The 25,018-nt window shown below is 38.2% G+C and overlaps 1 protein-coding gene across 6 annotated transcripts in view; it reads left to right on the top strand.

Moving 5' to 3' along the window:
* rptor (regulatory associated protein of MTOR, complex 1) overlaps nt 1-25,018 on the top strand; it is a 442,693-nt gene that overhangs the window by 335,451 nt on the left and 82,224 nt on the right. For all 6 annotated transcript variants that reach the window (XR_009818028.1, XR_009818029.1, XM_061988411.1 and 3 more), the window contains exon 26: nt 11,033-11,138. Coding sequence is in view for 4 of the 6 variants with exons in the window: in XM_061988411.1 (XP_061844395.1) it covers nt 11,033-11,138 (106 nt within the window). In the remaining 2 variants the exon portion in view is untranslated. The remainder of the gene's footprint in view (nt 1-11,032; nt 11,139-25,018) is intronic.

The raw sequence follows: 25,018 nt of genomic DNA on the forward strand, positions 1-25,018 counted from the left end.
ATACAGGTTTTGGAGCAACATATGTTGCCATCCAAGCAACGTTACCATGGACGCCCCTGCTTATTTCAGCAAGACAATGCCAGGCCACGTGTTACATCAACGTGGCTTCATAGTAAAAGAGTGCGGGTACGAGACTGGCCTGCCTGGAGTCCAGACCTGTCTTGCATTGAAAATGTGTGGCGCATTATGAAGCCTAAAATACCACAACGGAGACCCCCGGACTGTTGAACAACTTAAGCTGTACATCAAGCAAGAATGGGAAAGAATTTCACCTGAGAAGCTTAAAAAATGTGTCTCCTCAGTTTTCAAACGTTTACCGAGTGTTGTTAAAAGAAAAGGTGATGTAACACAGTGGTGAACATGCCCTTTCCCAACCACTTTGGCACGTGTTGCAGCCATGAAATTCTAAGTTAATTATTATTTGCAAAAAAATAATAATGTTTATGAGTTTGAACATCAAATATATTGTCTTTGTAGTGCATTCAATTGAATATGGGTTGAAAAGGATTTGCAAATCATTGTATCCCGTTTATATTTACATCTAACACAATTTCCAAACTCATATGGAAACAGGGTTTGTACATACGCTGCCGAGCTAGCTGTGCACAAACACGAAATGTGGGATAATACTTAACAGATGCTGAAATATGATTGTTCATGTTTTTCAGTCAATATAGATTGGTGTCCTATCGCATCGTGTTGTGCATTACAAACCCAAAAGCAATTCAGCTGCTGACAGCTTATGCCATATAATGCCAAAGCAAGGCTATGTGATGCTACTCCAGAAAAAGAGTTCCTTAGTGTTCGCTCTTACAACAACAATGTCGCTACAGCATAGTTATTATGCAGATTACGGAACGTAAATGAATCGTTGGCGGTGTTTGGATGCCTTTTTAGAGTGATTTAGAGGCAGAATGGATTGCTCCCATTAGCCGCATTGCTAGCCACATAGAACAAGACGATTAGTAGAAATAAGAATGCAAAGAATGTGAATATTAAATATCAGGATTTCTAACACTAGCAAAATCACCCCCCTCTCCCCAAAAAAGTGCAGTTCCCCTTTAACTGTGGCGTTAGATTATTGTATCACTGACATTGCATCATATGGTATACTGTACATACCGCCGTGACATAGCTCCATATCTTTATCTTTGACCGGTTTCTCCTCTTCTTCTTTCCTTTTTCAGATGTATTTGACTTTCTCTTTCCCGTGATGTTTTGTTGACGCAAACATAATCCCCCTCTGTCGACGCCTTAACTAGCAGTCAAGGCTAAACCAGGTCGTTGACTCACAATTCGCTCATTTTTGTCATTTAACATTTTACTGATGAAATAACATGTGTTTGAAATCATTTTTATTATTTATTGTTATACCCAATGCTGTTTCCACCTCCATGTTTGACAGAAGTGATGTTTTGTTAACTCTTATTTCACACTTCTCTGCCTCCAAACACGATTTATGCCAAAAATCTCAATTTTGGCATCATCTGACTACATCCCATTCTCCTAAGCCTTTTCACATCCATGTGTTGACTTCAAACAGACCTGTCCATGTCTTCTTGAGCCAGAGGACATAGCAGGATCTCAATCCATCACAACAAAGTGTGTTACTAATCGGGATTGATACCAAAACTCTATTGCATGGCTCATTTCCTTCCTAAATGATTGCAGACTAGTCACAATAGTAACACAGCCATTGTTGATTCATGAATGGATTATAAATTGTTGATTATGCACCAATAACGGATTTTTTAGCCATCAGCTCGGCAATACGGTAAGGTCATTCTTTATTTTAATTATGTTAATTAATTATTTACGCACATGTCACATAATTCGGTAAATGTGTGTGTGTGTGTGTGTGTGTGTGTGTGTGTGTGTGTGTGTGTGTGTGTGTGTGTGTGTGTGTGTGTACACATGGACAAAGATAAGACCTTCTGGAGGAAAGTTCTGTGGTCAGATGAAACAAAAATTGAGCTGTTTGGCCACAATACCCAGCAATATGTTTGGAGTAGAAAAGGTGAGGTCTTTAATCCCAGGAACACCATTTCTACCGTCAAGCATGGTGGTGGTAGTATTATGCTCTGGGCCTGTTTTGCAGCCAATGGAACTGGTGCTTTACAGAGAGTAAATGTGACAATGAAAAAGGAGGATTACCTCCAAATTCTTCAGGACAACCTAAAATCATCAGCCCGGAGGTTGGGTCTTGGGCGCAGTTGGGTGTTCGTCACTTCCTGTCAATGAGAAAGGACGCAAAAGAAAAAGGCTCCGATTCTGCTACCGGAGTTTTTGTTAAATCTGAAGATTTTGACCACTGATTTGTGATCACAGCCACAGGAGAGTCACCTGGCATCTTCGATCTGATATTGGTCAGTTGAGAGGCACAGAAACGCTGAAATAAGGCGAGTTGGAAGAGCCGTTAGCCTCAAGCCAACGGCGCCTTGCCGCAGTTCAAAGCGGTTGCCTGGCAACCAAAAGCTACGGCGAGTTTACAGCTGTTTTAAAGTGATTCCGACGTCGCAGAGTGATATAAGTTGACAGGCTGACACCCAAAATTGATCTCTGAACGGCGCAAGGTACGAAATTGTTGAAAAAACAAGTGAAAAGTACCGCAAGTTGCTAAAGAAGTAACTGCCACTAAGACATAAGAGGCACTGACGTCATCGACTGCCGCGATGAAAAAAGGTAAAGGAAAGACTGAACAAGATTTGAGGCTGGACACAGGACATGATGGGATTCAAGAATGGATACAAAAAATACTCCATGATTTTAAAGAAGAAATGAAAGAAGAATGGAAGTACATGATGGAGGGATGGAAAGAAGAAATGAAAGAAATGAAAGAAGAACACAGACAAGATGTGAAAAGTCTGCAGCAATGTATAGAAAGTCTGCAATCTCACAAAACCATCAGAAATAACGAAGCCACTGAAATGGGCAAACAAATAAAGATCCTTCAGAAAGCACGCGACTTGAGAAAGCAGGGAAAAATCCAGGGAACTTGGAGCGCCAACTGTAAAATCTACATCAAGCTGAATGGAGGTCCAGAAGCAAGAGTACTTGCTGTCCAAGACATCAAGGACCTGGACAATTTTTAAAGTTTACACAGCTTCCACAACAACGATGATAATGAACTCTGACAGAAAACAAGCACCTAAATTCAGCATCAACACTACTATGTTCCAAGGAACGACTAAACAAGAGGACCTAGATTCAGGATTGCATCCACCTACACTTATAGAGATTATTGAAACAACATCAAAGATTGTTGAACAAGAAAACATGGAACTAAAAAATTTCTGCAACAAAGATCATAAAAATCAGGATTTGGAAAATGATATAGATCCAGATACAAATTTTTTCTCCCACTTCAGTAATAATTGTTTTTATTATACGGATGATCAATATAACAGCGACATTAAATGTGATAACAAATTGTCAATTATTCATTTTAATAGCAGAAGCTTGTATGCAAACTACAACAATATTAAGAACTTTTTGGAACACATCAACGAACCCTTCAAAGTGATTGCTGTCACGGAAACATGGATTGATGATAAAAAAGGAATAGATTTTGATCTGGATGGATATGAACTAAACTACATCAACAGAAACAACAAAAATGGAGGAGGAGTAGCTGTGTACGTGATGAAGAACCTGAACTACAAAGTGGTAAAAAACATGTCATTTGCTATAGATAATATTTTAGAATGTATAACAATTGAAATATGTCAGGAAAAAAGCAAAAACATATTCATCAGTTGTATATATAGATCACCTAAGTCAAGTATAGAAACATTTGAAGAATGGATCAAGGCTACTTACATGGACAATGGGCAAAGAATAATTTCCCTATGTGGTGACTTTAATATTGACTTATTGAACCCTAACAAGCAAAAGTCTATTGATGACTTCATTGATACAATGTACAGCATCAGTTTATATCCTAAAATCACAAAGCCAAGCAGAATTACAGGACACTGTGCCACGCTTATTGATAATATTTTTACCAATGATTTTGATAATAACACTACAAGTGGTCTACTTATAACCGATGTTAGTGATCATCTGCCAGTTTTTACAATATATGATGGAAACTACAAGAAGAATATGGAAGACAAAAGGACATTTCGAAGACTGTGCACAGAGAAGAGGATGATTGCTTTCAAAACTGAGCTACAAAAGCAAGATTGGGACAATGTTTACAATGAAAATGAGGTTGATGAAGCATATGAACATTTCTTAAACAAGTTCATAATACTTTATAACAAACATTGTCCATGGATACAACTCAGTAATAAGCAGAGAAAGAATAATCAACCATGGATGACAAAAGGATTAAAAAATGCTTGTAAGAAGAAGAATACACTATATAGGAAATTTATAGCACAAAGAACTACAGAGGCAGAAATTAAGTACAAAAAGTATAAAAACAAGTTAACATACATACTACGATTATGTAGAAAAGAATATTACAGTGAATTATTGGAGAAGAACAAAACTAATATGAGAGCAACATGGGGCATCCTCAATAGCATTATTAAAAATGGCACTAAGAGGGACTACCCTCAATACTTCTTAGACTGAAATAAAAAAAATGACAACATAAAGGAAGTAGTTGAAAGCTTCAATAATTATTTTGTAAATATTGGACCAAAATTGGAAGAAAGGATTCCAGACCCAGTTTCAATTGAGGACTATAATGATACCATAGAGCGAAATCCCAACTCCATGTTCCTCAGTAATGTGACACAGGAGGAAATAGTTACAATCGTGAAAAAATGTAAATCCAAGACTTCAACTGATTGTAATGAAATTGATATGGAAACGATAAAAAAGGTTATTGAAGAGATCTCAGGACCATTAATGTATATTAGTAACCTATCATTTCAAACAGGTACATTTCCAAACAAAATGAAAATAGCTAAAGTTGCACCAATTTACAAGACTGGCGACAAACATCAATTTACAAACTATAGACATGTTTCCTTACTTCCACAATTTTCTAAAATCATTGAAAAACTGTTCAATAACAGATTAGAGAGTTTCATAAATAAAAATAGAATACTCGAAGAAAATCAATATGGATACAGAGCTAATGTTTCAACTTCGATGGCTTTAATTGAAATTACAGAAGAAATTACCAATGCTATAGATAATAAAAAATGTGCGGCAGCAGTTTTTATGGATCTAACTAAAGCATTTGACACAATTAATCACAATATTTTAATCAAAAAACTAGAACGATATGGCATCAGAGGGTTAGTCTTAAACTGGATAAGAAGTTATCTAATGAACAGGAAACAATACGTGAAGGTAGGCGAACACACCTCTACAACGCTAAATATATCCTGTGGTGTACCTCAGGGATCAATACTAGGACCTAAATTATTCAATCTATATATAAATGACATTTGTAAAGTTACAAAAGATTTAAAGTTAGTATTATTTGCGGATGATACAACAGCGTTTTGTTCAGGAGAGAACACACAGAAGATACTACAAATAATAACAGAAGAAATTAACAAATTAAAAAGATGGTTTGACAAAAACAGACTATCGTTGAATCTCAGTAAAACTAAAATAATGCTATTTGGTAACAGTAGAAGAGAAAGTCAAACACAAATACAAATAGACGGAATAGAAATTGAAAGAGTAAATGAAACCAAATTTCTAGGTATAATGATTGATGATAAATTGAACTGGAAATCTCACGTAAAAAATATACAACATAAAGTAGCAAGAAACACGTCAATAATGAATAAAGCAAAACATGTTCTAGACAAAAAAATCACTTCATATTCTCTACTGCTCACTAGTGTTACCATATCTAAGTTATTGTGCAGAAATATGGGGAAATAATTACAAAAGTACACTTCATTCATTAACGGTGTTACAAAAAAGATCAGTTAGAATAATACATAATGTTGGATATAGAGAACACACAAATCCTTTATTTATTGAATCAAAGATTCTGAAATTCTACGACATAGTGAATTTGCAAACAGCTAAAATTATACACAAAGCAAACTATAACCTGCTACCCAAGAATATACAACAATTCTTCTCAAAAAAAGAGGAGAAATATAATCTTAGAGAGAAATGTAATTTAAAACATTTGTATGCACGTACAACACTTAAGACCTTCAGTATATCAGTATGTGGAATTAAATTATGGAATGGATTAAGCAAAGCAATCAAACAATGTACTAATATGATCCACTTCAAGAAACTCTTCAAACTTAAAGTGTTTACAAAGTACAAAGAAGAAGAACCATGATAAACATTCTGAATTTATTTAACTCATCCATTCTTTCACTCTTTCACTCACAAACTAATCTTACTTATCTCAACATATGAAATGTAACTTACTTCACCAATTATTATTTATTTACTTATTTTATTGTGATTACTTATGGAGTATATTGTGAATAAATTGAGAACAGGAAGTGAACAAAAGTTTTAGCAACTGTCATGTAAAAGAAAAGGGGTAGGATTAAATAAGCTTTGCTTCTCCCTACTCCTTTTCGAACATGTTGAAAAGAGAAACTGGAGATTGTGATGTATCATGTTGTATACTTGCATGTTCGAAATAAACTCAAACTCAAACTCAAACTCAAACAGGACAATGACCCCAAACACACGTCAAAAGTGGTAAAGGAATGGCTAAATCAGGCTAGAATTAAGGTTTTAGAATGGCCTTCCCAAAGTCCTGACTTAAATGTGCGGACAATGCTGAAGAAACAAGTTCATGTCAGAAAACCAACAAATTTAGCTGAACTGCACCAATTTTGTCAAGAGGAGTGGTCAAAAATTCAACCAGAAGCTTGTGGATGGCTACCAAAAGTGTCTTATTGCAGTGAAATTTGCCAAGGGACATGTAAGCAATTATTAACATTGCTGTATGTATACTTTTGATCCAGCAGATTTGCTCACATTTTCAGTAGATCCATAATAAATTCATAAAAGAACCAAACTTTGTGAATGTTTTTTGTGACCAACAAGTATGTGCTCCAATCACTCTATCACAAAAAAATAAGAGTTGTAGAAATGATTGGAAACTCAAGACAGCCATGACATTATGTTCTTTACAAGTGTATGTAAACTTTTGACCACGACTGGTTATATATGAATATATATATACACACTTACACACACACATATATGGATATAAGATTCGACCTGTTTCTGCCATGGACCTTGGTCTTCAATTCTCCCCAGAGATTGTCGATAAGATTCATGGTGATTTGTGCAGTCCATTCAATAACATTCACTTTAGCCTTCTGGAGATAGTTCTTCAAATGTCCTTCTTTCTTCAGGATTCTTCCAAGCTTGACAAGATTCCCAGTTCCAAATGCACTGAAGCATCCCCACAGCATAATACTCCCATCACCAAGTTTCACTGTGGGGACCGGGGTCTTTGGGTTGTATGCCTCTCCCTTCTTTCTTCTAACATAAGCAGCGTTTCCATGGCCAAATAGCTCTCGTTGTGTTTCATTAGACCAAAAGACACACTTCCAGTATGCATAGTCTTTCTCTAGGTTGTCCTTTGCATGCTTCAGTCTGGCTTGAAGGTGTCTTTATGGCAGGAGTGGAGTTGTTCTTGTTCTGCAGCCTCACAGTCTATTCATGTGCAGGGCTCTAGGGATTGTCTTCTTGGAGACTACAATTCCAGACTGGGCCAAGTCCTTCACTAGTGTTTAAGCAGTTGTTCTGGGGTCTTTCAACACATCTCTCACTATCTTTCTTTCCAGAGTATGTGAAATCGTTCTTTTTCTACCTCTGCCAGGCATGTTTTGTACCATGCAGCTGTCTATGAATTTCTTGATGATAATTCTTACCCCAGTTCTTGACAAATGGAAACACTGCTATAACTTTGTTTATCCATCTTCTGCCTTGTGTGCCTCAATGATTATTTGTATTAGATCTAAACTGATTTATTTTGTTTTTGTCACGATTATTTCTGAGTCCTGAATCATTCAGTATCAACTGAATCTTCTCCACTGTTGTACAGGTCCCTCTTACAGATTTAGTGTTCACTGGCGACTTTAATCAGACAGAATTTTCCTCTAGAAGGTCTTATTTTTGTCCATGTGATGTCAGATGAAACAAAAATTGAGCTGTTTGGCAACAATACCCAGCAATATGTTTGGAGGAGAAAAGATGAGGCCTTTAATCCCAGAAACACCAGGCCTACTGTCAAGCATGGTGGTAGTATTATGCTCTGGGCCTGTTTTGCTGCCAATGGAACTGGTGCTTTACAGAGAGTAAATGTGACAATGAAAATTACCTCCAAATTCTTCAGGACAACCTAAAATCATCAGCCAGGAGGTTGGGTCTTGGGCGCAGTTGGGTGTTCCAACAGGACAATGACCCCAAACACACGTCAAAAGTCATAAAGGAATGGCTAAATCAGGCTAGAATTAAGGTTTTAGAATGGCCTTCCCAAAATCCTGACTTAAATGTGCGGACAATTCTAAAAAAACACCTGTGAAGTGAAAACCATTTCAGATGACTACCTCTTGAAGCTCATCAAGAGAATGCTAACAGTGTGCAAAGCAGTAATCAGAGCAAAGGGTGGCTATTTTGAATAAACTAGAATATAAAACGCAGAGACCATAGATCATTTCAAACACTGCCTTGTGCTGTGGTGTTATTTTTTTTGTGAGTGTGCGTATTCTCAAAAGTTTATACCAGGAAGAAGGTCTAAGCATCTACCGTACTGTGACATACAGTAGCTTTTCTTAAATGCAAATAAATGCATAACCAATATTTGATGTTTTTTTTACATGCTGTCTCTCTCTCTGTTTAAAAAAAATAAAAATCTTTGTTAACATTTGGACTGCACACGTGTAGATTGAAAGTACTTTAACTGGAGTTAAGCCTAACAAATTATTTCCATGAGGGAAACTCAAGCAGTTGTTGATTGTAAATGATATTTGTCCTGGTTTTGAAAAGTATCCTTATACATACCCTTTGTCTAAATGCTTTTGAACCTTTCATAATGGCAGCGATTTGTACATGATGAATGATGGATAATCTAAGGTTGTAAAATGTTTTAAAATTTTGATTGGCGAGTAAAATACAAAGTATCCCTAAAGTCTAGACATATGGACAAAAATTATTGTACGCTATAATTACAATATATAAAAAGGATAATATGTACAAAACCCAAAACCAGTGAAGTTGGCACGTTGTGTAAATGGTAAATAAAAACAGAATGCAATGATTTGCAAATCCTGTTTTTTGCAAATAATCATTAACTTAGAATTTAATGGCAGCAACACATTGCAAAAAGGTTGGCACAGGGGCATTTTTACCACTGTGTTACATGGCCTTTCCTTTTAACAACACTCAGTAAACGTTTGGGAACTGAGGAGACCAATTTTTGAAGCTTTTCAGGTGGAATTCTTTCCCATTCTTGCTTGATGTACAGCTTAAGTTGTTCAACAGTCCGGGGTCTCCGTTATGGTATTTTAGGCTTCATAATGCGCCACACATTTTCAATGGGAGACAGGTCTGGACTACAGGCAGGCCAGTCTAGTACCCGCACTCTTTTACTCTTTACTCTTTACTCTTTACTCTTTTGGGGCGGCGTGGCAAAGTTGGTAGAGTGGCCGTGCCAGCAATCGGAGGGTTGCTGGTTACTGGGGTTCAATCCCCACCTTCTACCACCCTAGTCAAGTCCGTTGTGTCCTTGGGCAAGACACTTCACCCTTGCTCCTGATGGCTGCTGGTTAGCGCCTTGCATGGCAGCTCCCGCCATCAGTGTGTGAATGTGTGTGTGAATGGGTGAATGTGGAAATACTGTCAAAGCGCTTTGAGTACCTTGAAGGTAGAAAAGCGCTATACAAGTATAACCCATTTATCATTTATTTATTTATATTTACTATGACGCCAAGCTGTTGTAACACGTGGCTTGGCATTGTCTTGCTGAAATAAGCAGGGGCGTCCATGATAACGTTGCTTGGATGGCAACATATGTTTCTCCAAAATCTTTCAGCATTAATGGTGCCTTCACAGATGTGTAAGTTACCCATGTCTTAGGCACCAATACACCCCCATACCATCACAGATGCTGGCTTTTCAACTTTGCGCCTATAACAGTCCGGATGGTTCTTTTCCTCTTTTTTCAGGAGGACACAACGTCCACAGTTTCCAAAAACAATTTGAAATGTGGACTCGTCAGACCACAGAACACTTTTCCACTTTGTATCAGTCCATCTTAGATGAGCTCAAGCCCAGCGAAGCCGGCAGTGTTTCTGGGTGTTGTTGATAAATGGCTTTCACTTTGCATAGTAGAGTTTTAACTTGCACTTACAGATGTAGCGACAAACTGTAGTTACTGACAGTGGTTTTCTGAAGTGTTCCTGAGCCCATGTGGTGATATCCTTTACACATTGATGTTGCTTTTTGATGCAGTACCGCCTGAGGGATCGAAGGTTACGGGCATTCAATGTTGGTTTTTGGCCTTGCAGTGTTTTCTACAGATTCTCTGAACCTTTTGATGATATGAGATGGTGAAATCCCTAAATTCTTTGCAATAGCTCATTGAGAAATGTTGTTCTTAAACTGTTGGACAATTTGCTCACGCATTTGTTCACAAAGTGGTGACCCTCGCCCCATCCTTGTTTGTGAATGACTGAGCATTTCATGGAAGCTGCTATTATACCCAATCATGGCACCCACTTGTTCCAATTCCTCAACTTTCTCAGTTTTTTTTGCCACTTGTGCCAGCTTTTTTGAAACATGTTGCAGGCATCAAATTCCAAATGAGCTAATATTTGCAAAAAATAACAAAGTTTTCCAGTTCCAACATTAAATATCTTGTCTTTGCAGTCTATTCAATTGAATATAAGTTGAAAAGGATTTGCAAATCATTGTATTCTGTTTTTATTTACCATTTACACAACGTGCCAACTTCACTGGTTTTGGGGTTTGTACATCAACATGACAACCTTTTTGTGACATTTTTATTTTCATACTAATGTATGAGCATAAATGTGTCAGTTATTGTTAATCTCTTCATGTGTTTCAGATCCCAGAGGAGCATGACCTGCAGAGTCAGGTGAGGATGGAGCGGCAGTGGAGGTTTCTGAGAAATACTCGTGTCAGAAAGCAAAGTAGAAGCATCACACAAAGAGGTGAGTTTCTCACTCCAACACACACACATGTAAGACTGTGTATCTTTAATCTTGAGTTAAATACATATGAGTTTCCCCCAGCTTGAAATCTACATGTCGCGGTGGGGACGTGGTCAATGTGATGTCATCATATCATTTGCATAATTGTTGATGATGCATATATATATATATATATATGTTTTAAAGATAAAAATTATTTACACTAAATTAAGAATAATTCTGAGTTATTAGTATCTACTATTAACTAGGGCTGTCAAACGATATTATATTATAATATTTCATCACAATTAATCACATTTTGTTCATAGTTAACTTACAATGATCGCAATTAATTGCAGATAGGTATAATTTTTCATCATTAATAAGTGTACTCTAAACATATCATTTTCGTATTCTGTGATATTTCTACCTGAATAAATGCTTCTGATATTCTGTACATTACATGTTGTACATGGTAATGGTTTTCATATTGATGTATTACAATGTTTTAACCTTCTTTATTAATCAATAACATGTAATATTGAGCCTGCTAATCATTCTGTAATTGAGGACTCGACCAAAACATGTTATAAAATTATTTACACAATATTTCAGCCAGCCAGGAACCCCCCAACCCACCCGCCCTCATATTCCTCAACTTTCTTTAGGTGCAAGTATCAAATAATAACGTTAGAGTTAGACAAACTTTATTGATCTACAAGGGAAATTATTATTATTATTATTTTTATTTTTTTTACAAAACATCTCTGACAAAGCATGATTGTAATGTAAGACATTTTTATTTTGTTATTGTCAGGGTTTCCCCTAAATTACCAAAATACTTGCGGCGTGGTCGATATGACGTCATCGCATGATTTGCTATGATGCATATAAATAAAATAAAAAGTAAAAAAAAAAATATATATATATATATATATAAATATATGTATATATGTATATATATTTTATACATATATATTTTTTTATACAAACCCCGTTTCCATATGAGTTGGGAAATTGTGTTAGATGTAAATATACCGGTAAACGGAATACAATGATTTGCAAATCCTTTTCAACCCATATTCAATTGAATGCACTACAAAGACTAGATATTTGATGTTCAAACTCATAAACTTTTTTTTTTTTTTTTTTTGCAAATAATAATTAACTTAGAATTTCATGGCTGCAACACGTGCCAAAGTAGTTGGGAAAGGGCATGTTCACCACTGTGTAACATCACCTTTTCTTTTAACAACACTCAATAAACGATTGGGAACTGAGGAAACTAATTGTTGAAGCTTTGAAAGTGGAATTCTTTCCCATTCTTGTTTTATGTAGAGCTTCAGTCCAGTTCAACAGTCCGGGGTCTCCGCTGTCGTATTTTACGCTTCATAATGCGCCACACATTTTCGATGGTAGACAGGTCTGGACTGCAGGTGGGCCAGGAAAGTACCCGCACTCTTTATTTACGAAGCCACACTGTTGTAACACGTGCTGAATGCGGCTTGGCATTGTCTTGCTGAAATAAGCAGGGGCGTCCATGAAAAAGACGGCGCATAGATGGCAGCATATGTTGTTCCAAAACCTGTATGTACCCTTCAGCATTAATGGTGCCTTCACAGATGGGTAAGTTACCTATGCCTTGGGCACTAATGCACCCCCATACCATCACAGATGCTGGCTTTTCAACCTTGCGTCGATAACAGTCTGGATGGTTCGCTTCCCCTTTGGTCCGGATGACACGATGTTGAATATTTCCAAAAACAATTTGAAATGTGGACTCGTCACACCACAGAACACTTTTCCACTTTGCATGAGTCCATCTTAGATGATCTCGGGCCCAAATGAGCCGGCGGCGTTTCTGATGGCTTTCGCTTTGCATAGTAGAGCTTTAACTTGCACTTACTGATGTAGCGACAAACTGTATTTAGTGACAGTGGTTTTCTGAAGTGTTCCTGAGCCCATGTGGTGATATCCTTTAGAGATTTATGTCGGTTTTTGATACAGTGCCGTCTGAGGGATCAAAGGTCACGGTCATTCAATGTTGGTTTCCGGCCATGCCGCTTACGTGGAGTGATTTCTCCAGATTCTCTGAACCTTTTGATAATATTATGGACCGTAGATGTTGAAATCCCTAGATTTCTTGCAATTGCACTTTGAGAAACGTAGTTCTTAAACTGTTTGACTATTTGCTCACGCAGTTGTGGACAAAGGGGTGTACCTCGCCCCATCCTTTCTTGTGAAAGACTGAGCATTTTTTGGGAAGCTGTTTTTATACCCAATCATGGCACCCACCTGTTCCCAATTAGCCTGCACACCTGTGGGATGTTCCAAATAAGTGTTTGATGAGCATTCCTCAACTTTATCAGTATTTATTGCCACCTTTCCCAACTTCTTTGTCACGTGTTGCTGGCACCAAATTCTAAAGTTAATGATTATTTGCCAAAAAAAAAAATGTTTATCAGTTTGAACATCAAATATGTTGTCTTTGTAGCATATTCAACTGAATATGGGTTGAAAATGATTTGCAAATCATTGTATTCCGTTTATATTTACATCTAACACAATTTCCCAACTCATATGGAAACGGGGTTTGTATAAATATATGTGTATATATATATATATATATATATATATATATATATATATATATATATATATATATATATATATATATATACATATTATATATATTTTATTTTATATATTCAAAAGGCAAAAAAAATGTGTTAATACATTTAAAACAAATCAGTTATTATTAAGTATAGTATTAACATTTTAATTTTTTCTCACATAACATTGTTTTGTTCTATTTTTAAATTGTTGCTGCTTATTGTACAATGTACTTTGTTGAGATTTTTTTTTGGGGGAGATTTCTCTAATATTTTTAGTCACTTTTTCTTTAATAAAAGGTGCAGTGATAACGCCGAGGCTCCAGACACTGGCGTGTGTCTTGTTTACGGGTGATCAAAGTTTATCAGTGGCCACATTTTCTGCCAATCACTAATCAATAGTTCTTAGATAATATAGGCTACATATCCATTCCTACAATATATTACTTAATTTGTTTCCACATACAAAAAATCCACATTTTCAAGGTGTGGCGGCTTCAATGTAGCCGTGCACAGCGCCATGATCAGATACATATAGGGGGAACCCTGGTATTATACCGACAAGGTCATGTCATTCAAATAAATAATACAGTACAGTACAAGAGGCTAAAATAGGTTAGACTTACACGAAAATGACGTACTTTGTCTTTTTTGACAGTGTTAAGAAAATTAGAAAAGTATTTGCAGTGATTGGTGGTGGCTGTATAGGTTGTTGGTCAGGTAGGAAAATGGCCAGCTTGTGAGGATGAGCAAGTGGAAATAATAAAGCTGATGGTAATGTTTTGTTGCAGTCAAGACCAGTAAGTCTGTCCCAGGGTCCAGTCCAATCTAATCGCTCAACTTCACAGTCACGGGTCTTGTCTCATCCTTGGGCTATATTGCCCAAGGATGGGCAATATAGCCTAAAATCTATATCGCGACAGCTTGAGATAATGATACGGTGCATCGGAAAGTATTCACAGTGCATTACTTTTTACACCTTTTGTTTGTTACAGCCTTATTCCAAAATGAAATTAATTCATTTTTCTCCTCAAAATCCTACACACAACTCCCCTTAATCCATCCATCCATTTTCTACCGCTTATCCCCTTCGGGGCCGCGGGGGGTGCTGGAGCCTATCTCAGCTACAATCGAGCGGAAGGCGGCGTACACCCTGGACAAGTCGCCACCTCATCACAGGGCCAACACAGATAGACAGACAACATTCACACACTAGGGACCATTTAGTGTTGCCAATCAACCTATCCTTTAATGACAATGTTTTTGTTTTTTTGAAATTGCAAATTTTATTAAAACTAAAAATCTACAAAAATCACACGTACATAAGAATTCGCAGAATTCGCTCAATACTTAGTTGATGCACTTTTGGCAGAAGTTACAGCGTCAAGTCTTTTTGAATACGATGCCACAAGCTTAGCACACCAATATTTGGGCAGTTCCGCCCATTCCTCTTTGCAGCCCCTCTCAAACTCCATCAGGTTGGATGGGAAGCGTTGGTTTTCATCTAAGATGTCTCTGTACATTGTTGCATTCGTCTTTCCCTCTATCATGACTCGTCTCCCAGTTCCTGTTACTGTTACTTTTTTTTGTTTTTGTTTTTTTGTCATAAAGAAATACAATCATGTGTGCTTACGGACTGTATCCCTGCAGACTGTATTGATCTATATTGATATATAATGTATATATTGTGATTTTTATGTTGATTTAATAAAATTTAAAAAAAAAAAAAATATATATATATATATATATTTTTTATTTTTTTATTTTTTTTTTTAATTTAATTTAATTTTTTTATTTCTTGTGCGGCCCGGTACCAATCGGTCCACGGACCGGTACCGGTAAAACATCCCCATAGCATGATGCTGCCACCTCCATGCTTCACTGTAGGGATGGTATTGACTTGGTGATGAGCGGTGCCTGGTTTTCTCCAAACATGAGGCCTGGCATTCACGCAAAAGACTTCAATCTTTGTCTCATCAGACGAGAGAATTTTATTTCTCATAGTCTGAGAGTCTTTAAGGGGCATTTTGGCGAACTTTCTACAAAGAATTGGCTTCCGTCTGGCCACTCTACCATGCAGGTCTGATTGGTAGTTTGCTGCAGAGATGGTTGTCCTTCTGGAAGGTTCTCCTCTCTCCACAGAGGAATGCTGTAGCTCTGACGGAGTGACCATCGGGTTCTTGGTCACCTCTCTGACGAGACGATGAATGCAGCAATGCACAGAAACATGCTGGATGAAAACCAATGCTTTCCATCCAGCCTGAGGAATGGGCGGAACTGCCCAAATATAGGTGTGCCAAGCTTGTGGCATCGTATTTAAAAAGACTTGAGGCTGTACCTGCTGCCAAATCTGCATCAACAAAGCACTAAGCAAAGGCTCTAAATACTTAAGGACTTGGGGTTAGTGCGTCTGCCTCACAATACGAAGGTCCTTGGTTCGATCCTGTGCTCGGGGTCTTTCTGTGTGGAGTTTGCATGTTCTCCCCGTGACTGCGTGGGTTCCCTCCGGGTACTCCGGCTTCCTGCCACCTCCAAAGACATGCACCTGGGGATAGGTTGATTGGCAACACTAAATTGGCCCTAGTGTGTGAATGTGAGTGTGAATGTTGTTTGTCTATCTGTGTTGGCCCTGTGATGAGGTGGTGACTTGTCCAGGGTGTACGTACCCCGCCTTCCGCCCGATTGTAGCTGAGATAGGCTACAGCACCCCCCGCGACCCCGAAGGGAATAAGCGGTAGAAAATGGATGGATGGAAGGATGGTATTTATTTATTTACTTTTTAAATTAATTTCCACAAAAAAAACAACTTTTCACATTGTCATTATGGGGTATTGTCTATAGAATTTTGAGGAGAAAAAATATTCTATTTTGAAATAAGTCTGTAACATAACAAAATATGGAAAAAGTGAAGCGCTGTGAATACTTGCCGAATGCACTGTATCTCAAAATGTTATTTGTCAAATAAATGATCATAAAACGAGATACAATGCCTCCTAATTTAGCGGCTGACGTATGCAGTAACATATTGCGTCATTTCCGGGAGTATTCATTTCTCAAAACTCTTACCGATTTACTTGTTAATATACTGTTAACATGTATTTTTTTTCTGTTGTAGCATGGTTCTATCTACACTTGTGTTAAAACGTAAACACTTATCTTCTGCTGTTTAGATATTAGTTTGGGGCGATACTACAAATGTGGGTATCGATCCAAAAACCAAGTGGTTACAGGGGCGGTATCGGTCATACCAATATTCACACTTAACATTTTCAAGATCATTGGATGATTTATTTTTTAATCACAATTACAATAAAAACAAAAACACAGGATGTAACAATATCACTTACGAATTTAAATGAGTTCCTACTACTGGCTCTGATTTTAACCCTTTGTTTTTTTGCCCTTAAAGTTATTACGTGTACAGGGATTTACTTCCTGAATTTATAAACAATAGCAAAAAGGACAAAATATTTTTTGTTAATAAAAAATATCAATGCTGTAGTGTCAACCATATACTGACGCTATACTTGGTATCGTTACTGTCAATATTTGTATTGATCCGCCCACCTCTGTTTACATTCAAGAGCTCTCGCTCAGTGGTTACCATGGCGTGTGAGGTCGCATGTTTAGCTATCCCTCGTCCTTCAGTGATAATGGTACTTGTAAAAATTGTTGTTTATTTGCTGCTATCAAGGCGAGGATTGCTGACGTAGAAGTGGCTTCACACTGTGGAGGGACGTTAGCTGCGAGCGAGGACGCGGTTGTTCTCTTGTTGGTGTCAAATTTGTGGGACACAGCTAGAATTTGTCATCAAAAGGCATAATCACAATGTAACGATAGTAATAAAAGCTTTATCGTTGGTGAAGTAGTATTATATCGGCTATATTGTGCAACCCAAGTGGAGACTGACACACTTTAAATGCTTAGAGCAGGGGTCGGCAACCCAAAACGTTGAAAGAGCCATATTGGACCAAAAATACTAAAAAAAAATCTGTCGAGCGCTGCAAAAAATTAAAAGCCTTTCGTCAGTGTTATAATGAATGCAACACATGATGTAAGTGTCTATATTAGCTATATTAGCCTACTATCAAAGGCTGATGCAAATCTTCATTGACAGAAATCTTGTATTTTAATTTTGATTCTACACATTTTTGCAACATTGGAAATTATTAGTAAAATGAAGGCTTCTCACAGGATGAGATAACTTCTGGAAATGACTGGCTCAGAATGGCCAAAGGTATAGATGTGTGTGTCCAAGTTTAAGGAAACGACAGGCTGTCTTCTTCTAATTTATTACAATCTTTGCAAGCTGGGTAATGTTTGCTGTGGTCTGGAACAACATGGCGCACAAACAACTATGAGAAATGCAGCCAATATTACATACAGATAATGTGTCATGAGACATGCAAATATAAATTAAATACACAGAGGATAAAAGTAAAGGATATTAAATGAGCTCAAATATACCTGACGTAGAAGTGGCTTCACACTGTGGAGGGACGTTAGCTGCGAGCGAGGACGCGGTTGTTCTCTTGTTGGTGTCAAATTTGTGGGACACAGCTAGAATTTGTCATCAAAATGCATAATCACAATGTAACGATAGTAATAAAAGCTTTATCGTTGGTGAAGTAGTATTATATCGGCTATATTGTGCAACCCAAGTGGAGACTGACACACTTTAAATGCTTAGAGCAGGGGTCGGCAACCCAAAACGTTGAAAGAGCCATATTGGACCAAAAATACTAAAAAAAAATCTGTCGAGCGCTGCAAAAAATTAAAAGCCTTTCGTCAGTGTTATAATGAATGCAACACATGATGTAAGTGTCTATATTAGCTATATTAGCCTACTATCAAAGGCTGATGCAAATCTTCATTGACAGAAATGTTGTATTTTAATTTTGATTCTACACATTTTTGCAACATTGGAAATTATTAGTAAAATGAAGGCTTCTCACAGGATGAGATAACTTCTGGAAATGACTGGCTCAGAATGGCCAAAGGTATAGATGTGTGTGTCCAAGTTTAAGGAAACGACAGGCTGTCTTCTTCTAATTTATTACAATCTTTGCAAGCTGGGTAATGTTTGCTGTGGTCTGGAACAACATGGCGCACAAACAACTATGAGAAATGCAGCCAATATTACATACAGATAATGTGTCATGAGACATGCAAATATAAATTAAATACACAGAGGATAAAAGTAAAGGATATTAAATGAGCTCAAATATACCTACAAACGAGGCATAATGATGCAATATGTACATACAGCTAGCCGAAATAGCATGTTAGCATCGATTAGCTTGCAGTCATGGATTGACCAAATATGCCTGATTAGCACTCCAACAAATCAATAAAATCAACATAGCTAACCTTTGTGCATTCACGCACAACATAAAATGTTTGGTGGACAAAATGAGACAAAGTAAGAGTGGCATAAAACACATGCAGCCAATACTACATACAGATAATGTGTCATGAGACATGCAAATATAAATTAAATACATATATATATATATATATATATATATATATATATATATATATATAGTACAGGCCAAAAGTTTGGACACACCTTTTCATTCACAACACAACTGATGGTCCCAACCCCATTGATAAAGCAAGAAATTCCACTAATCAACCCTTATAAGGCACACCTGTGAAGTGAAAAACATTTCAGGCGACTACCTTTTGAAGCTCATCGAGAGAATGCCAAGAGTGTGCGAAGCAGTAATCAGAGCAAAGGGTGGCTATTTTGAAGAAACTAGAATATACAACATGTTTTCAGTTACTACACTTTGTTTATTCATAGTTTTGATGCCTTCAGTGACAATCTACAATGTAAATAGTCATGAAAATAAAGAAAAAGCATTGAATGAGAAGGTGTGTCTAAACTTTTGGCCTGTACTGTATGTAATATATGTATTGCTACTTATTAATGCACAGTGTTCTGTACATCTGCATTCTTGCTTTCCAAAATAAAGTGAACATAAATGAGTGCCCAAAACCTCAAAACAGTTTTCCAACTGTTCTTATTTTGAAATGATCGGCCCCATGATCGTCATTGCCAGCCATGATTGATTGTTATTGAAAGTGTCTGACAGCCACAATCCCCAGCATGAGTCACAGAACTCGCCTTCACGTACACACTCCACTCTCCCGGTGATGTCGGAGCGTTTTCAAACAGAATGGCTAACACCGCCTACGTCACAGGCAGCCGTGTCTTACACACTTTAAAAGTGGATTTGCGTCACGGCCGAGGCTCACCGGGGCTTCTTTTTGTGAATACTGGCCAGAAATCATTCTTCTCCTCGCTTTCCTTAGCAGGAAGTGAAAGGGCTGCCCTCATTCAGTTTGTTCCCCCCTCGGAGAAATAAGATGAGAGCAGTCGGAGGAGGAAGAGGGAAGGAAAGGAGGTGTAAAAAAAAATCTAAGCTCTCATTGCATAAAGATACTACATATCTGAAAACAAACTTGTGTGACCCTTTTCTTGATGCAATAATGACGCACATCACCAGCGAGCATAAACATTGTTCCTATTTGGTCAATGCAAATAAATAAATAAATGATAAATGGGTTGTACTTGTATAGCGCTTTTCTACCTTCAAGGTACTCAAAGCGCTTTGACACTACTTCCACATTTACCCATTAACACACACATTCACACACTGATGGAGGGAGCTGCCATGCAAGGCGCTAACCAGCACCCATCAGGAGCAAGGGTGAAGTGTCTTGCTCAGGACATAACGGACATGACGAGGTTGGTACTAGGTGGGGATTGAACCAGGGACCCTCGGGTCGCGCACGGCCATTCTTCCACTGCGCCACGCCGTCCCTTATTATTATATAATGCAAGGAATTTAGAAATGCATCAATATGCTACTCTGCTAATATATTGGCTTTTCCTTTAGATAACCTAGCACTCATCTAGAGCCGCAACTTTAGCGCCGCCATAGTGGCTCATTGAAAAAGATGAGGGAAAAAATATATTTATTGTTTTAAAATGGTTTCAGTGGGAGGACAAACATGACACAAACCTTGCTAATTGTTAGAAAGCCCACTGTTTATATTAAACATGCTTCACTGATGAGAGCGTTTGGCGAGCGCCGTTTTGTCCTACTATTTTGGCGGTCCTTGAACTCATCATAGTTTGTTTACTTGTACAACTTTCTCTGACTTTCTAAGACGTGTTTTATGCCACTCCTTTTTTGTCTCATTTGGTCCACCAAACGTTTTATGCTGTGCGTGAATGCACAAAGATGAGCTTTGTTGATTTGTTGGAGTGCGTATCAGGCATATTTGGTCAATCCATGACTGCAAGCTAATCGATACTAACATTCTATTTAGGCTAGCTGTATGTACATATTGCATCATTATGCCTCGTTTGTAGGTACATTTGAGCTCATTTAATTTCCTTTACTCATGTCCTCTGTGTATTTAATTTATATTTGCATGTCTCATGACACATTATCTGTATGTAATATTGGCTGCATTTCTCATAGTTGTTTGTGCGCCATGTTGTTCCAGACCACAGCAAACATTACCCAGCTTGCAAAGATTGTAATAAATTAGAAGACGACAGCCTGACGTTTCCTTTAACTTAGACACACACATCTATACCTTTGGCCATTCTGAGCCAGTCATTTCCAGGAGTTATCTCATCCTGTGAGAAGCCTCTGATTTACTAATGTTTTCTAATGTTGCAAATATGTGTAGAATGAGAATTAAAATAAAACTTTTCTGTCAACGAAGATTTGCATCAGCCTTTAATAGTAGGCTAGTATGCACTATATTGCCAAAAGTATTTGGCCACCCATCCAAATGATCAGAATCAGGTGTCCTAATCACTTGGTCCGGCCACAGGTGTATAAAATCAAGCACTTCGGCATGGGGACTGTTTCAACAAACATTTGTGAAAGAATGGGCCGCTCTCAGGAGCTCAGTGATTTCCAGCGTGGGAAATGTCCTCGCTCCTAAATATTCCAAAGTCAACTGTCTGCTTTATTGTATGAAAATGGAAGAGTTTGGGAACAACAGCAACTCAGCCACTAAGTGGTAGGCCACGTAAACTGACAGAGAGGGGACAGCGGATGCTGAAGGAGTAGACCCCTTAGTTCCAGTGAAAGGAACTTTGAATGCTCCAGGATACCAAAACATTTTGGACCTTTCCATGCTCCCAACCTTGTGGGAACAGTTTGGAGCGGGCCCCTTTCTCTTCCAACATGACTGTGCACCAGTGCTCAAAGCAAGGTCCATAAAGACATGGATGACAGAGTCTGGTGTGGATGAACTTGACTGGCCTGCACAGAGTCCTGACCTGAACCCGATAGAACACCTTTGGGATGAATTAGAACGGAGACTGAGAGCCAGACCTTCTCGACCAACATCAGTGTGTGACCTCACCAATGTGCTTTTGGAAGAATGGTGGAAAATTCCTATAAACACACTCGGCAACCTTGTGGACAGCCTTCCCAGAAGAGTTGAAGCTGTAATAGCTGCAAAAGGTGGACTGACATCATATTGAACCCTATGGGTTAGGAATGGGATGGCACTTCAAGTTCTTATGTGAGTCAAGGCAGGTGGCCAAATACTTTTGGCAATATAGTGTAGCTAATATAGACACTAACATCATATGTTGCCTTCATTATAACACTTATATAAGGCTTTTAATTTTTTGCGGCTCCAGACAGATTTTCTGTTTGAATTTTTGGTCCAACATGGCTCTTTCAACATTTTGGGGTGCCGACCCCTTACCTAGCATATATTGACCTACATTGAATTGGTTTTATAATCTGTAATGAACAAAATGTATCAATTCCCCCATTCCCTCCACTCTCACATTTGTAATTTCTCCTACGTGCTGCCGATGGTGCAAAAGCATATTGCAACATTGTAGGATGAATTCATCATGAAATGTTTTTTCATTCTTCCTCATCTTTTTATAAAAGCGTCAAGAGTGCACTCAGGTTGCAGAGGACAGGTAAAAATGTGTTGTTGCTATAACAACAAGAGACTCTCCACTTGTGAGTCGTTACCTCTGTTAGCACGTTAATCCTCCCAGCCAAATGTGAAGAAACCCTGCCTCTCCGACTTTTTAGAAGATGTGCTGAATGTAGCATAAAACATGTACCGCTGCTTTTTTCCGTGACCTTTACGAATAACATTGGGAGATATTTGCATTAATCTCCACACAAATACACCTCTGAAAAATACAGTAGAAAGTGTAATGAATAGAGCAGGTTTTAATAGCCACAGCAGGGGCCAAATGTAACAACCTTGTGTACGCTGTACAACCTGCTGTAGGCCCTTTTTCACGGCAACATTGGGATGTATAAAGACTGACGTAGACATTGAAACGTGCACTTTTTGAATGCCTGAGTGTATTGGGCAATGATTGCATTTCTCAGTCACATGGCTACTTTAAATAGGATTTGCGTATTAATAAGGGGGCGTGGTCTGGGCTTGCCAAGCCGCGCAGACATCTGAGATCAATTCCAAGTAGGGATGTAACCATTATTGCCAACGCTCCCGGATTTTCCGGGAGACTCCCGAAATTCAGCGCCTCTCCCGAAAACCTCCCGGGACAAATTTTCTCCCGAAATTCAGGCGGAGCTGGAGGCCACGTCCCCTCCAGGTTTATTGTTAGGCAGTTTCATTAACATCCTCCCAGCGCGACAACAACAGCAGTCACGTTTTCGTCTACCGTAAAGCAGTTCGTCTGCCGTAAAAAGCAATGTTGTGACACTTTTAAACAGGACAATACTGCCATCTACTGTACATGCATATGTGACAATAACATCTAGGGCTTTTAGAGAGTGCAGTGCACAACTGCGCACACAACAAGGAGACGAAGCAGAATGCATCATCAGAGAGGGTGTTCAGCATGGTTAGAAAAATAGTGACAGAGAATAGGATGGACAATTCAACCCTTAACTCAACAATAAGTAGATGAGTGTTATGTGTGTGTGTATATGTGTAAATAAATGAACACTGAAATTCTTTTTTATTTATATATATGTGTATATATATATATATATATATATATATATATATATATATAATAGAATAAATATATATATATATACCGGTAGCTAGAATTCACTGAAAGTCAAGGATTTTTAGCTGTAAATATACTCATCCCCTCTTAACCACGCCCCCAACCCCAACCACGCCCCCGCCCCACCCCCGCCATCCCCCACCTCCCGAAATCGGAGGTCTCAAGGTTGGCAAGAATGGATGTAACAAAGAAATGTGCTTAGATTTGTGTGTGCAAACACTTTAATACATCTTAGTTTTTTTCTTTTATACGCCGTTTTTTGGATTTGGACACACCTTATTTTTCGGACTGTACCTGTAAGGCGCATTTAAAACCCTTTTATTTTCTCAAACTCGACAGTGCTCTTTAAAACCCGGTCACCTAATGTACGGCATAATTCTGGTTGTGCTTACCGACCTCGAAGCAATTTTTTTTTGTGCGCGGTGTAATGATAAGTGTGACCAGTAGATGGCAGTCATACATAAAATATATGTGTAGACTGCAATATGATGGCAGTAAACAACACCAAAACTTTAAATGTTCCATTGAGAATATAGAACATTACACACGGCACTCATAAATCTGTTAAAATGTTTTTAGTACGACTTTGGTAAGTTATGAAGCCGCACTGCTTGATGGATTGTCGGCGCATTAAACATACGAGTATTATTATGGTGTGTATAAGGACCGCAAAATGGCACCTATTAGCAGACATTACCTGGCGTTTTGTTTCGCAATATTATGCAAAACCAACTTTTCTTACTTTCTGGTACCTGCTGATGTTAAAGTACCCATGATTGTCACACACACACACTAGGTGTGGCGAAATTATTGGTGTGTATTTGGCATCTGCATAAGGGGACGGCGTGGCGCGGTTGAGAGAGTGACTGTGTCAGCAACCTGAGGGTTCCTGGTTCAATCTCCACCTTCTACTATCCTAGTCACGTCCGTTGTGTCCTTGAGCAAGACACTTCACCCTTGCTCCTGATGGGTCCTGGTTAGCGCCTTGCATGGCAGCTCCCGCCATCAGTGTGTGAATGTGTGTGTGAATGTGGAAATAGTGTCAAAGCGCTTTGAGTTCCTTAAAAAGGTAGAAAAGCGCTATACAAGTATAACCCATTTACCATAAGTCTTGAAAATGTGCGCGCATACGCCTTTGTAGTCCGTGTCAACACCGTAGTCATAAGCTTCTCCTTTTTCTCTATCTTCTTATTATGGAACATTCATCCTCAGCTGTTGCCATTTCTAATATAAAG

Source organism: Nerophis lumbriciformis, linkage group LG27, assembly GCF_033978685.3.
Source record: "Nerophis lumbriciformis linkage group LG27, RoL_Nlum_v2.1, whole genome shotgun sequence".
NCBI lineage: Eukaryota > Metazoa > Chordata > Actinopteri > Syngnathiformes > Syngnathidae > Nerophis > Nerophis lumbriciformis.